This window comes from Oncorhynchus masou, chromosome 22 (assembly GCF_036934945.1).
Source record: "Oncorhynchus masou masou isolate Uvic2021 chromosome 22, UVic_Omas_1.1, whole genome shotgun sequence".
Taxonomy (NCBI): Eukaryota; Metazoa; Chordata; class Actinopteri; order Salmoniformes; family Salmonidae; genus Oncorhynchus; species Oncorhynchus masou.
This window is the reverse complement of record NC_088233.1, coordinates 40,073,200-40,089,554: the sequence shown is the minus strand read 5'-3', so window position 1 is coordinate 40,089,554 and position 16,355 is coordinate 40,073,200. Positions and strand designations below refer to the sequence as shown.

At 43.2% G+C, this 16,355-nt stretch overlaps 1 protein-coding gene across 1 annotated transcript in view; it reads left to right on the top strand.

Annotated features, from left to right (window-relative positions):
- LOC135509493 (cytosolic carboxypeptidase 4) overlaps positions 1–15,013 on the top strand; it is a 141,727-nt gene extending 126,714 nt beyond the window's left edge. Inside the window, exon 23 of the mRNA XM_064930203.1 lies at positions 14,047–15,013. Within this exon, the coding sequence (XP_064786275.1) occupies positions 14,047–14,329 (283 nt within the window). The 3' untranslated portion in view covers positions 14,330–15,013. The remainder of the gene's footprint in view (positions 1–14,046) is intronic.
- The last annotated feature ends 1,342 nt before the right edge of the window (positions 15,014–16,355 follow it).

Below are 16,355 nucleotides of genomic sequence, written 5' to 3'. Positions count from 1 at the left end.
TTGGCTAAAGGGACTTTCACAGACTAGCACAGCAACAGAGTTATTAACAAACTACTATCACTGATCACTTGTAGGAATCAGCTGCTGCTCATGCTTAATCTATAGCCAAATTATTGTTGTCAATGTTTGCAATTACATTTTTCTTCTGGATTTGTATTGCACAAAAGACAGGGAGGGTATGCTCATCTACATGCTGTGTATTTCACATGACTTGAGTATACCATAAACCAGTATATAGTCGTAGCGCTGAATTTGAAGCCGCCATATTGCTGAATGGGGCTGAATGGCACCAACAAATCGCTAAGGATCATGGTCGATGTAGTCGTTTTCATCATGCCTGAGAGAGTTTAATGGAGCCTCCTCGTAGCCTGCCGGCCGGTGATTGGTCTGTGTCAGCACGTGGTCCTGTGATTTGACAAATATATTAGTAAGAATGGATCACTATTTAATTAAATATCTCAATTTGAAGCAAACTTTAAAATAATTCACAGTGGGGATCAAACTTGATCATAAGGCAGACCAGGACATTTGGCACCGCTACTATAGGTTGCCAGGTAGTAGCCGACCAGCAGAGCTTGTGACTTCACGCTCCAGACCAGACACTGGGGACCTGGTGTATACAAAATACTTTCTTTTGTTGATGCAATGTAGTCAGAACCAAAGTGTTTTTTATGTGATAATCTGGAAAATTGTGGGGCAACAGCTTCAACGGTTAGCTTCGTTTGTTAATTGTTTGTGTTTGTTGTGACTAGGAACAAGGTTACGAGCAAGTCCTTATTCTCTACACAGCTGCCGGCTGGATGACTCCTTTTTACTCTACAAAATGTCCCCATTTCTTGTATGAAAGAGGTTTTGGATTTTAGAGTAAGCGTTTGTTAAGGGAAATATTTCAGGTGGGGTTTGGCAGGGCTTGCTGTTAGCAGTGAGCTCTAACATCCTCCTTCAGTATTGCTCTTAAGGAATAATCTTAACACAATAGTAAGGGTGATCTCGCCATGTTGCCCCTTACTTCACATCTAATCAACTCACGAGATGAACAGATGAGATGAAGAAACAAAGAAAGGGATGAAGACAGAAATAAGAAAGAAGTAATGAAAAATCAGTGAGGAAAAATCCATGCAAAAGTATATCTTATCAGTTTTGAAAACTGCTTAAGTGAGATGGCACCGGAGGGGATGACTGGCGTCTCATCGACTCTTAACCAACCATGCTAATTTGTTTGTTTTTTCCCTTTGTTCGTAACTTGTTTTGTACATAATGTTGCTCCTACCGTATGACAGAAAAGAGATTCTTGTCATCAGAACTGCTATTAGTCATCTCAGATTAGACAAAGAGTTTTTCTTCACTGACTTGGACGGGAGGGATATACTACAGACACCTGACTGGAGAAGGAAACCTGAGATTTTGCGGGAAAAGATCAGGTTGTCTTGTGAGGATCAGACGATGACTTAGTGGCTAATCTGCCTTTGCCTTCTGTCCTGCTAGGTAACGTTCAATCGCTGAAAAATAAATGGGACGAACTGAAAGCATGTACTGTATATCCTACCAACGGGACATTTAAAACCTGTAATATCTTACACTATCATTCAAAAGTTCGGGGTCACTTAGAAATGTTTTTGTTTTTGAAAGAAAAGCACTTTTTTATCCATTAAAATAACATCAAATCGATCAGAAATACAGTGTAGACATTGCAGTGGGTGGTCTGGTGCAGGCAATGGAGCAGGGCCAGGCGGATGGGGATGGTCTCATGGTCCGGGTCCTTGTTATGCCAGTCCTCATACAGCTTCAACAGGGCAGACACGTAACCCTTAGCCACAGCGGCCCTGACATTGGCCTCTGAAAGAAAGATATGAAAATGGTTTAACAGTCTGATGGCCTGGAGATAGAAGCTGTTTCTCAGTCTCTCTGTCCCAGCGTTGGTGCACCTGTACTGACCTCGCCTTCTGGATGGTAGAGGGTTGAACAGGCTGTGGCTCGACCTACCTTTCCTTAGAGATCACTACTGTGGCCAAGGGTTACGTCTCTGCCCTGCTATATAACTACTGCTTTGTGGACATTGAAATAGTCATCATCACTAGGTACTCTACCCAGGGCCGTGTTAATGTGGGAGCTTATCGGGGCTAAAGGTCCTGGGCCCAGGACAGTGGGGAGCCCAAGAGAAAGCAACAAATAAAGTATACACTACAGTTCAAAAGTTTGGGATCACTTAGGAATGTCCTTGTTTTTGAAAGAAAAGCAAAACATTTTGTCTATTAAAATAACATCAAATTGATCAGAAATACAGTGTTGGATGCCTCCCGGGTGGCGCAGTGGTCTAGGGCTGTGCCACCAGAGACTCTGGGTTCGAGCCCAGGCTCTGTCGCAGCCGGCCGCAACCGGGAGGTCCATGGGGCGACGCACAATTGCCGTCCGGGTTAGGGAGAGTTTGGCCGGTAGGGATATCCTTGTCTCATCGCGCACTAGCGACTCCTGTGGCGGGCCGGGCACAGTGCACGCTAACGCTAGTCGCCAGGTGCTCGGTGTTTCCTCCGACACATTGGTGCGGCTGGCTTCCGGGTTTTGATGCGCGTTGTGTTAAGAAGCAGTGCGGCTTGGTTGTGTTTCGGAGGACGCATGGCTTTCGACCTTTGTCTCTCCCGAGCTCGTATGGGAGTTGTAGCGATGAGACAAGATAGTAGTTACTAACAATTGGATTCCACGAAATTGGGGAGAAAAGGGGGTAAAAAAATAAAAAGTAGAAAATAAAAGAAATACAGTGTAGACATTGTTAATGTTGTAAATGACTATTGTAGCTGGAAATTTCTACATAGGCGTACAGAGGCCCATTATCAGCAACCATCACTAGATGTGCAAAAGAACACAAACACTGGACAGAGGAAGATTTGAAGAAAGTATTATGGACGGACAAATCTAAGTTTGAGATGTTCGGATCACAAAGAAGAACATTCGTGAAACGCAGAAAAATGAAAAGATGCTGGAGGAGTGCTTGATGCCATCTGTCAAACATGGTGGAGGCAATGTGATGGTCTGGGGGTGCTTTGGTGGTGGTAAAGTGGGAGATTTATACAGGGTCAAAGGGATCTTGAAGAAGGAATGCTATCACTCCATTTTGCAATGCCATGCCATACCCTGTGGACAGCGCATAATTGGAGCCAATTTCCTCCTACAACAGGACAATTACCCAAAGCACAACTCCAAACTATGCAAGAAGTATTTAGGGAAGAAGCAGTCAGCTGGTATTCTGTCTATAATGGAGTGGCCAGCACAGTCACCGGATCTCAACCCTATTGAGCTGTTGTGGGAGCAGCTTGACCGTATGGCACGTGAGAAGTGCCCATCAAGCCAATCCAACTTGTGGGAGGTGCTTCAGGAAGCATGTTGTGAAATCTCTTCAGATTACCTCAACAAATTTGACAACTAGAATGCCAAAGGTCTGCAAGGCTGTAATTGCTGCAAATGGAGGTTTCTTTAATGAAAGCAAAGTTTGAAGGACACAATTATTATTTCAATTAAAAATCATTATTTACAACCTTGTCAATGCCTTGAATATATTTCCTATTCATTTTTCAACTTGTTTCATGTATGTTTTCATGGAAAACAAGGACATTTCTAAGTGACCCAAACTTTTGAACATTACTATATGTTTCACTGAGTCGTGGCTGAACGACAACATAACGAACATACAGCTGGCAGGATAGAACAGCAGCCTCTGGTAATACACGGGGTGGGGGCCTCTGCATATATGTAAACAACAGCTGGTGCACGATAACTAAGGAAGTCTTGAGGTTTTGCTCGCCTGAGGTAGAGTATCTCATAAAAAGTTGTAGACCACACTATTTACCTAAAAATAATTAATCTGCATTTTTTGTTGCTGTCTACATACCACCACAGACCGATGCTGGCACTAAAACCGCACTCAATGAGCTGTATACAGGAAAACGCACATCCAGAGGCAGTGCTCCTAGTGGTCGGGGACTTTAATGCAGGGAAACTTAAATCCGTTTTACCTAATTTCTATCAGCATGTTAAATGTGCAACCAGAGGGAAAACAATTCTAGACCATCTTTACTCCACACACAGATACACGTACAAAGCTCTCCCTCGCCCTCCATTTGGCAAATCTGGCAAATCTGACCTCCTGATTCCTGGTTACTATCAACAATTTAAGCAGGAGGCACCAGTGACTCGGTCTATAAAAAAAATGGCCAGATGAAGCAGATGCTATGCTACATGACTGTTTTGTTAGCACAGACTGGAATATGTTCCATGATTCTTCCGATGGCATTGAGGAGTACACCACATCAGTCACTGGCTTTATCAATAAGTGCATCGAGGACGTCAGTGACTGTACGTACATACCCCAACCAGAAGTCATGGATTACAGTCATCATTCGCACTGAGCTAATGGGTAGAGCTGCAGCTTTTAAGGAGCGGGACTCTAACCGGGAAGCTTATAAGAAATCCCACTATGCCCTCTGACGAATCATCAAACAGGCAAAGCGTCAATACAGGAATTGTATTACACCGGCTCAAACGCTCGTCGGTTGTGGCAGGGCTTGCAAACTATTACAGACTACAAAGGGAAGCACAGCCGAGAGCTGCCCAGTGACACGAGCCTACCAGACGAGCTAAATAACTTCTATGCAATAAGGAACCACATGGCTTGATCAAACCTCCTGACCGATGAAATCGCAAATGCTAGCTCACCATGCATTATAGTCCTCCTCATTGTAGTAGAACCCCCCCCCGCCCATAATAGGTTGGTGTATTAGAATCATAATTCACTAGATAGCCATCTTGATAGCAACGATAGCTAGCTATCGTGAGAAAGCTGATTTGCCATTAATTCTCGGGAATTAAACAAATAGATGCAATCCAGACCAGATCTATACACACTTGGCTATCTATAAAATATACAGGAGGTCTCTGCCAAGGCGACCTCACGGTGCCATGGCATCCTCGGAACTCCAAAAGTGTAGTGTTACTTTTCAAAGCGGCAGGTTTTAAAAGCATAGGTCCCCTGCCACTCTTGATGCCCCCCCCACCAAAAATCATCCTGCTTTCTGTTAGGAGAGGCAGACAGCCCCTCTCATCACAGTACCATATGTTATCTTCTATTTAATTCTCATTCAGAGCAGAACTAGACAAGCACTCAGACAGACAAACACACACACTCACATGCACGCACATAAAGAGGTGAGTGTGTGGAGAAGGTGTAAATCAGTGTGCCTGTCACATCCTCGTCCCCAGTGGATCCCAGTGTGTTCTAATCTGATTAGTGTAGAAAGGCTTTATGTTTGCTGTCAATCAAGGGTTGGGCTATCTGAAGGTCACAGCATCCTTCACACATCTGAACTGCTGGTGGAGTCAATTGGCACCTTTACACCCGCACAGAAATGACAATTTGCCTGCACACACACTTTTGCCAACACAATTTGCCTATGCATTAGCGATTACCATGGGCTTCTGCATTTCAAAATGGGAATAACTTGACAGGTAGTGTTGTTTACATTCACAGCAGTAGCAGGTTGTTCCATTCAAGATAAGGGAGGATATTTTTTAAATTTAATTTAATTTCTATTACAGCATATTGGATGACTGTCATTCATATTCCATTCACCCAGTTCAATGTAACATTGATAGGTTTAGGCTACTACATGATACTCAAATTTGCCATATACCCATCATGAGGTTGCTACAACCTAACCTATGAATGAAAGTTTATAATTGGAGTAATGAAGGTGACTCTTGCCTGTATCTAGCTGATCTGAGGTGTAGCAACATCTGTGACAGTCACATCTGTAGTCGTGAAATATGTTGAAAGGCTGGTCATGGCCACATCAACACCAACATCCCAGACATCCTGGACCCACTCCAATTTGCATACTGTCTCAATAGATCCACAGGTGACGCTATTGCACTTCCCACTGCACTCTCCCACCTGGACAAAATGAACAACTATGTGAGAGTGCTGTTCATTGAGTACAGCATAGCTTTAAACACCATAGTGCCCTCCAAGCTCATCCTAAACTCAGGACTAAACACCTCCCTCTGCAACTGGAGTGCGTGCTTTGTTCCCTCCTGTACTCCCTGTTCACCCACGACTGTGTGGCCACACACAACTCCAACACCATCATTAATACATTTATGATGACACGATGGTGGTAGGCCTGATCACCGACGACGAGGCTGACACAACCTATCGGGAGGAGGTCAGTGACCTGGCAGTGTGGTGCCAAGACAAAAATCTCTCCCACAACGTCAGCAAGACAAAGGAGCTGGTTGTGGATTACAGGAAAAGAATTGCCAAGCACGCCCCCATCCACATCGACAAGGTTATAGTGGAGCGGGTTGAGAGCTTCAAGTTCATCGGTTTCCACATTACTAAGGAATTAACATGGTCCAAACACACCAACGTAGTTGTGAGTGAGATACGACAACACCTCTGTCCCCCTCAGGAGGCTGAAAATGTTTGACATGGGCCTTCAAATCCTCAAATGGTTCTCCAGCTGTACCATTGAGAGCATATTGCCTTGCTGCATCACCGCTTGGTATGGCAAGTACTTGGCATCAGACTACAAGGCGCTACAGAGGGTGATGTGGGAGGCCCAGTACATCACTGGGGCGGGGCTCCCTGCCATCCAGAAGGCCCTGAAAAATGGTCATAGACCCAACCCCCCAAGCCATAGACAGTTCACTCTCCTACCACACAACAAGCGGTACTGGAGCGCCAAGTCTGGGACCAAAAGGCTCCTGAACAGCTTCTACCCACAAGCCACAAGACTGCTGAACAGTTCATCAAATGGCTACACGGACTATTTGCATTTACCCTTTTTTGCACTGACTCTCTACGGTACTCCTTGTATATAGCCTCGTTATTGGTATTTATTGTGATACTATTTTCTATATTTATTAGCAAATGTTCTTACTTTTTAACTCTGCATTGTTGGGAAGGAGCTCAAAAGTAAGCATTTCATGGTAAAGTCTACGCCTGTTGTATTTGGCACATGTGATGAATACAATTTGATTCGATCAAATAAAATACGATTTTGTTTGGTTTAATTTGATTAATCATTAGTTTCTATTGGACAAATTCAGGTAGGTTCCTCCCTGTTTCGTTCTGTTTGCTTCCGCTTAAGAAACATTTTGCAACAGAATTAGCTAAATTAATACACCCCTGATCACCGGCACACACAGTTTACTTTCAGCAGCCACATACTGAATCATCCCTTCGCTCATTGTAAAATTCTATGTACTCTCCTCCTCTAACCAACAGCTGTCTGTGACCAGGCGCCAACCTCTCCAAGCCAAACCTTCATACCATAAATGCATCATATCTGTAGTCATCACCTGATTATATATTTTTTAAAAGATATACTTTCAATAGATATCCTTACATGATATGTAATATTAATCCTTGTAATTCTGATCAAAATGGGCTGAATCCAAATCATGAAATGTCCAGCTCCCAAATTATTTTACCTGTGGAGATCGCAAGGCTGTGTGCTCAATTTTGTACACCTGTCAGCAACACGTGTGGCTGAAAAAGACACTAATGTTAAGGGGTGTCCATACGCTTTTGTATATAGTGTAGCTACTCTACCTGCTTCATTCATGATAAGAAAACTAACTAGAATAAACTAGCTAGCCAAGCTATAAAGGAGTTAGCTTATATTAATCATGAATACAAAATATGCCTAGACATGTTTAAAGGTCTCCTTGGGAGTAAAAAAAGAAAATCCTGACGGGAAGGCAATTTCATTATTTATTAGCTAGCTAGGCAACAACCCCCCTATCAAGGTTAGCTAGTTAGCTAATTAACTAGCCTTACTGGATTTAGCTAACATTCTTCAATCTAGTTACTAAAATAAATCAAAATGTATATCAAGATCCTGATATGGACCTTAGTCCAATGCATATGCATTGTATGTGCTGAGAAGATTTACTAAAAATAAACGTCCTCTCACTGTCAACTGTGCTTATTTTCAGCAAACTTAACATGTGTAAATATTTGTATGAACACAACAAGATTCAACAACTGAGACATAAACTGAAGTTCCACAGACATGTGACTAACAGAAATGGAATAATATGTCCCTGTACAAAGGGCGGGGGGGGGGGGGGGTTGTTGTTGCCATCCTATACCTGTCCCGCAGGTGTGATGTTCGGATGTACCGATCCTGTGCAGGTGTTGTTACACATGGTCTGCCACTACGAGGATGATCAGCTGTCTGTCCTGTCTCCCTGTAGCGCTGTTTTAGGCATCTCACAGTACGAACATTGCAATTTATTGCCCTGGCCACATCCGCAGTCATCATGCCTCCTTGCAGCATGCCTAAAGCACGTTCATGCAGATGAGCAAGAACCCTGGGCATCTTTCTTTTGTTTTTTTCCAGAGTCAGTAGAAAGGCCTCTTTAATGTCCTAAGTTTTCATAACTGTGACCTTGATTACCTACCGTCTGTAAGCTGTTAGTGTCTTAACAATTGTTCCACAGGTGCATGCCAATTTATTATTTATGGTTCATTGAACAGGCATGGGAAACAGTGTTAAACCCAATGAAGATCTGTGAAGTTATTTGGATTTTACTAATTATCTTTGAAAGACAGGGTCCTGAAAAGGGGACGTTTCTTTTTTTGCTGAGTTTATGTAGGCCAACTGTCAGTACTTGTAATCTTATCAAGAAAATAAGATGTCCACATAGGCCTATCTTAGGATATCTAAGGAGTCTATATCCAGCCATACCATGTTTGATAGCCAGAGGGAATCGAGAATTTATTTGTGCATGAAAGAAAAATATGGATTTCATGTTTGTCAAATTATTGATAATGTGCTGAAAACTCAGAACTCCATCAGAAATAGTCCTTATTTTCAGCACATCAAAAAGCATATCAAGATCAGGATATGGACCTCAGCCAAGAGAATCTGGAAACAATATCGCTTCATATCTTGAATGTGCCGAGAAAACACAGATATGCGACCTATACAGTCAGTATTTGTCAACATGATGAGAGAAAATAGGATGTCATATATCTCAGGATATTGAATGAGTCCTAATCTGGACACAGGACATGTCCATGTGTGATATTCGAAGTTATTCCAATATCACATACTGTATGTCCACAAGATGCAATTGGATTCAGAATTTGTCACGATATGGTGCATATCCACAAAACTCTAAATATTTGGTAGAATATTAAAAACTTGTCATGAAAAGATATCCCCTGATATGGATCTCTCTCTCTCTCTCTCTCTGCTGCTTCTCCCTAATTTTTGGAGGAAATTAAGTTGTACCAAACTCTTCTCTCCCTTTGAGCCAACTACTCACCACACTTTATGCACTGCAGTGCTTCCGAGCTGTAGCTTATGCTTTCAGTACTAGATTAATTCTCTGATCATTTGATTGGATGGACAAGATGTTAGTTCATACTGCAAGAGCTCTGATAGGTTGGAGGATGTCGTACGGATAATTACTGTGATAATTACTCTGTAAGTCTATGGAAAGGGGTGAGAACCACGAGCCTCCTGGGTTTTGTATTGAAGTCAATGTACCCAGAGGAGTCGGCTCCATCATGGTGCTGCCCTGGAGGGTGCTGTTGTGGCTACTCTAGACCTTCATTGCAAAAAATGGGTTTTAATCAGTTATTTGGCGGTATGTGAAGATAGTAAATCAAATCAAAATCAAATCAAATGTATTTATATAGCCCTTCGTACATCAGCTGATATCTCAAAGTGCTGTACAGAAACCCAGCTTAAAACCCCAAACAGCAAGCAATGCAGGTGTAGAAGCACGGTGGCGAGGAAAAACTCCCTAGGAAGGCCAGAACCTAGGAAAAAACCTAGAGAGGAACCAGGCTATGAGGGGTGGCCAATCCTCTTCTGGCTGTGCCGGGTGGAGATTATAACAGAACATGGTCAAGATGTTCAAATGTTCATAAATGACCAGCATGGTCCAATAATAATAAGGCAGAACAGTTGAAACTGGACCAGCAGCACGGCCAGGTTGACTGGGGACAGCAAGGAGTCGTCATGTCAGGTCGTCCTGAGGCATGGTCCTAGGGCTCAGGTCCTCCGAGAGAGAGAAAGAAAGAGAGAAAGAGAGAATTAGAGAGAGCACACTTAAATTCACACATGACACCGAATAGGACAGGAGAAGTACTCCAGATATAACAAACTGACCCTAGCCCCCCGACACAAACTACTGCAGCATAAATACTGGAGGCTGAGACAGGAGGGGTCAGGAGACACTGTGGCCCCATCCGAGGATACCCCCGGACAGGGCCAAACAGGAAGGATATAACCCCACCCACTTTGCCAAAGCACAGCCCCCACACCACTAGAGGGTGGTCAACCACCAACTTACCATCCTGAGACAAGGCCGAGTATAGCCCACAAAGATCTCCGCCACGGCACAACCAAGGGGGGCGCCAACCCAGACAGGAAGATCACATCAGTGACTCAACCCACTCAAGTGACGCACCCCTCCCAGGGACGATATGAAAGAGCCCCAGTAAGCCAGTGACTCAGCCCCTGTAATAGGGTTAGAGGCAGAGAATCCCAGTGGAAAGAGGGGAACCGGCCAGACAGAGACAGCAAGGTTATTTCGTTGCTCCAAAGCCTTTCCATTCACCTTCCCACTCCTGGGCCAGACTACACTCAATCATATGACCCACTGAAGAGATGAGTCTTCAGCATAGACTTAAAGGTTGAGACCAAGTTTGCGTCTCTTACATGGGTAGGCAGACCATTCCATAAAAATGGAGCTCTATAGGAGAAAGCCCTGCCTCCAGCTGTTTGCTTAGAAATTCTAGGGACATTTAGGAGGCCTGCGTCTTGTGACAGTAGTGTACGTGTAGGTATGTACGGCAGGACCAAATCAGAGAGATAGGTAGGAGCAAGCCCATGTAATGCTTTGTAGGTTAGCAGTAAAACCTTGAAATCAGCCCTTGCCTTAACAGGAAGCCAGTGTAGGGAGGCTAGCACTGGAGTAATATGATCTCATTTTTTGGTTCTAGTCAGGATTCTAGCAGCCGTATTTAGCACTAACTGAAGTTTATTTAGTGCTTTACCCGGGTAGCCGGAAAGTAGAGCATTGCAGTAGTCTAACCTAGAAGTGACAAAAGCATGGATTAATTTTTCTGCATCATTTTTGGACAGAAAGTTTCTGATTTTTGCAGTGTTACGTAGATGGAAAAAAGCTGTCCTTGAAATGGTCTTGATATGTTCTTCAAAAGAGAGATCAGGGTCCAGAGTAACGTTGAGATCCTTCACAGTTTTATTTGAGATGACTGTACAACCATTAAGATTAATTGTCAGATTCAACAGAAGATCTCTTTGTTTCTTGGGACCTAGAACAAGCATCTCTGTTTTGTCCGAGTTTAAAAGTAGAACGTTTGCAGCCATCCACTTCCTTATGTCTGAAACACATGCTTCTAGCGAGGGCAATTTTGGGGCTTGACCATGTTTCATTGAAATGTATAGCTGTGTGTCATCCGCATAGCAGTGAAAGTTAGCATTATGTTTTCGAATGACATCCACAAGAGGTAAAATATATAGTGAAAACAATAGTGTTCCTTGAGGAACACCAAAATTTACAGTTGATTTGTCAGAGGACAAACCATTCACAGAGACAAACTGATATCTTTCCGATAGATAAGATCTAAACCAGGCCAGAACTTGTCCGTGTAGACCAATTTGGGTTTCCAATCTCTCCAAAAGAATGTGGTGATCGATGGTATCAAAAGCAGCACTAAGGTCTAGGAGCACGAGGACAGATGCAGAGCCTCGGTCTGATGCCATTAAAAGGTCATTTTACCACCTTCACAAGTGCAGTCTCAGGGCTATGATGGGGTCTAAAACCAGACTGAAGCATTTTGTATACATTGTTTGTCTTCAGGAAGGTAGTGAGTTGCTGCACAACAGCCTTTTCTAAAATTTTTGAGAGGAATGGAAGATTCGATATAGGCCGATAGTTTTTTATATTTTCTGGGTCAAGGTTTGGCTTTTTCAAGAGAGGCTTTATTACTGCCACTTTTAGTGAGTTTGGTACACATCCGGTAGATAGAGAGCCGTTTATTATGTTCAACATAGGAGGGCCAAGCACAGGAAGCAGCTCTTTCAGTAGTTTAGTTGGAATAGGATCCAGTATTGTGTCATCATTGTGTCAAGAGATATAGTACTAAAACACTTGAGCGTCTCTCTTGATCCTAGGTCCTGGCAGAGTTGTGCAGACTCAGGACAACTGAGCTTAGAAGGAATACGCAGATTTAAAGAGGAGTCCGTAATTTGCTTTCTAATAATCATGATCTTTTCATCAAAGAAGTTCATGCATTTATCACTGCTGAAGTGAAAGCCATCCTCTCTTGGGGAATACTGCTTTTTAGTTAGCTTTGCGAATGTATCAAAAAGGAATTTCGGATTGTTCTTATTTTCCTCAATTAAGTTAGAAAAATAGGATGATCGAGCAGCAGTAAGGTTTCTTCGGTACTGCACGGTACTGTCTTTCCAAGCTAGTCGGAAGACTTCCAGTTTGGTGTGACGCCATTTCCGTTCCTATGTTCTGGAAGCTTGCTTCAGAGCTCGGGTATTTTCTGTGTACCAGGGAGCTAGTTTCTTATGAGAAATGTTTTTAGTTTTTAGGGGTGCAACTGCATCTTGGGTATTGCGCAAGGTTAAATTGAGTTCCTCAGTTAGGTGGTTAACTGATTTTTGTCCTCTGGCGTCCTTGGGCAGACAGAGGGAATCTGGAAAGGACATCAAGGAATCTTTGTGTTGTCTGTCAATTTATAGCACAACTTTTGATGTTCCTTGGTTGGGGTCTGAGCAGATTATTTGTTGCAATTGCAAACGTAATAAAATGGTGGTCCGATAGTCCAGGATTATGAGGAAAAACATTAAGATACACAACATTTATTCCATGGGACAAAACTAGGTCCAGAGTATGACTGTGACAGTGAGTGGGTCCAGAGACATGTTGGACAAAACCCATTGAGTCGATGATGGCTTTTGGAGTGGGTCTGTGGACTTTTCTATGTGAATATTAAAGTCACCAAAGATTAGAATATTATCTGCTATGACTACAAGGTCCGATAGGAATTCAGGGAACTCAATGAGGAACGCTGTATATGGCCCAGGAGGCCTGCAAACAGTAGCTATAAAAAGTGATTGAGTATAGTATAGTTTTATCTATGTTTCACTATTTTATTTTTCTGAAAATCACTGAGCAGGATGGTCCTCCCCTTCCTCCTCTGAGGAACTTCCACTGACACACAGACACCAATCCAGCAGCACGACCTCAGCTTGCATTGCAACTAGCATAATCGTAAAACAGCTTTACACTAATGTGGTTTTTAGACACAACGTTACTGATATTGAGGAAGTAGTGGCGTTTTTCCCGACACTACATATTGTGTTGTCTAATCAGACATCTCAATGATAACACATCCAATCCAAACCCAACATTTACTACAGTGTATGCTCGCTTTGCAGTACTCAGATCCTGCTTCTGTCTGTAATAACCCATCTAAGGATATGAATGAGTTACAGCCTGAGTCTGTGGCTCATGCCAAGGATGTCAATGAGCTCAGGCTCACTGGAAATGACTGGGGAACTATGACTGTGCTGTGAAGCAAGGTAGTAGAACTGACATGTCACAGTGTGTAAGAGGAGATGGAAATGTATGGAAGCTTTTGGTGGTGTTAATCACCAAAACGGTAGTTATTGATTTACTGTACTCTGCTCCACTCCCTTCATTAAGCCATCCATTTCCTTGGTTAACTGACTGTCTCCTCTCCTCTCCTCTCCTCTCCTCTCCTCTCCTCTCCTCTCCTCTCCTCTCCTCTCCTCTCCTCTCCTCTCCTCTCCTCTCCTCTCCTCTCCTCTCCTCTCCTCTGCTCTGCTCTGCTCTGCTCTGCTCTGCTCTGCTCTCCTCTCCTTTGTTCTCCTCTGTTCTCCTCTGCTCACCTTTCATCTGCTCTCCTCTCCTCACCTTTCCTCTGCTCTCCTCTCTTCTGCTCTCCTCTCCTCTCCTATGCTCTTCTCTCTCCAGCTGCTTCGAGGATGATGAGCCACCTTGTGTAGAGGAAATTGAGTACCTGAATGACAGCTTCCCCGAGCCCAACAGAAATGATCTGGACTCTGAGGTCAATGGCAACACATCCAGCACTGAGGAGGAGGAAGATGATGAGGAAGAGCACCAGACAACCGGGAACAGTCGACGACGCTCAATGAAGTCCCGCCTCTATCCTCACTTGATAGGCCAAGAGACTCTGAACATCAAGAGGAGCCCATGCAATGGGATGAACATTTCAAATGGACAATATCTGAGCTAAGGTCTCACAAGGACATTCCCCCAAAGCACTTATTTCCTTTTTTTAATAATACATTTGATTATGGAAATTCTAATGTATATGGTTGCTAAGTTAGTGGCTATTTCCCTTAAGCTTTCAGAACAGTGGATATATAAACTATAGCAGTAGAATAGTGGACAATGCATGTGAAGGATAGTCCGGCATGACGTGGGCTTGTTGAGGCCATATTCTCCACAGAGAGCCTACTGTAAATGGGTATATGGGTGAAGTAGGGTACTAGACAGTATTATATTATATGAGATTATATTTATATTATTTGTGTATAGTAAATGTATCAAATACATCAGAAATAGGGTGGGGCTGTCACAATGTTTACCTATTATTTACATGCAGTGTGATCTAAGTTCCAAAATAACAGGCCACCATAAGCATTGTTATATTTTTAACATTCATAACCTGCAATGCATTTACATAGTGCTAACCAGCAAACTGTAGTTACTTTGGGGGAAAATATATTTATATTTTTTGAAATGATATAAATATGAAGTATTTGTATAACTAAACCCATTTTGCTAGTTGACCGTTTTCATAATGTCTAAAGACGAAGGTATTGAGTAGTAACTGTTCGTTATAAATGTTCCACTCTCCTTCCTCTTAAATATGTTGGAACCGAAGAGCACTACAATAAAATAGACTTTTATTGAATCAGTCGTTCCTTGTGTATTACTTGATATTGTACTGTACACGCCATCACAGCCAAGTAGTCAGGTCCTACGGTCCTACCGCTCAGTTCTGTTGGAAAAATCCAATGTAAGAAGAAAACCTTTGAGGAAACTGTGAAGTGTGTCACACAGCCACCAAAAGAAAAGGAACGGTGATCCATGGGGTGTTCACGTTCCCACCGCCCTGCATCAGAGATTCCAATCCAGATCTGCTCAGCCGTCTCCCACAGACAGGAAGCCAACAGGAACACTGACCTCCACAGCGGCTCACTGGCCTTGCCACACACTGCATTATTCCAGGCAGACTGATAGATTTGTCTTATTTTGGCTGGCCTGGCTTCCTTGGCGTGGTGAGGATCCTTTCAGTGTGTCCCGAGGAGCAGAGGAATCAGAGGCTTCATCCCAAATGGCACCCTATTCCCTACTTAGTGCGGTACTTTTGACAAGGGCCCGGATAAAAAGTAGTGCACGAAATAGCGAATAGGGTGCCATCTGGGACAGAGCCAGAGGCTGTCAGGCTCTCTCACAATGACATTGGGCTACTTGCAGTGTGGCCCTGTAGGCTCTTAGCTAATCCTATCACTACAGACTCAATGGGCAGACCTGCACACTGACATTGGGGCCCTGAAGGTTGATGGTTCATTGTTACTGTTGACCCCCCCAAGGCTGTAGCCATTATAGCTAGATTATATAATATACTGCTATTCATCACATGTAGTACACTGATAGTTGCAGCTGTGCTTAACTGTTGACACATATTGCAGTCTTGAAAAGTCCACCCTTTTGTTAGAAAAAAAACATGAAAACACAATTTCCTTGGCTCTGATCATCAACTCTCCTGCAGCATATCAATTTCCATGTGAGAAGATGTGGTACTGTCCAGTAGGTTATAGGAAACGACTGATAGAGGCTGATCAGGATGCCACCTTGGCATGATGAATGTCAGTGCTTCGCCAGCGTTTCTTGGCTGAACCAGACAGAATCTTCATTGCATCCTGGGTTTTGTTGGATGACCTGAGGCATCTGAAAGTACGTTAGCATAAGAGTGGATTAAACGTTGAATATGGCCATTTGGAGACGAGATAAACTGTGAAAAGACACTGATAAATACAGTTATTCATCCATCTACCATGAAGTGGTTTTCTGGTCGTTAGTCTCATAAAAACAGTCTCCAGTGGATCGGCCACAGAATATAACACTATAGGCAGCTATCTGCTTGATGTTGTCTTTTTCTATTGTTCTATTAATACGCCGTGTCAGAGTTTGATCAATTTGAATAGACGTAATGACTTAGCTATGACCTACACGCCTGTCTTTACTGCGAC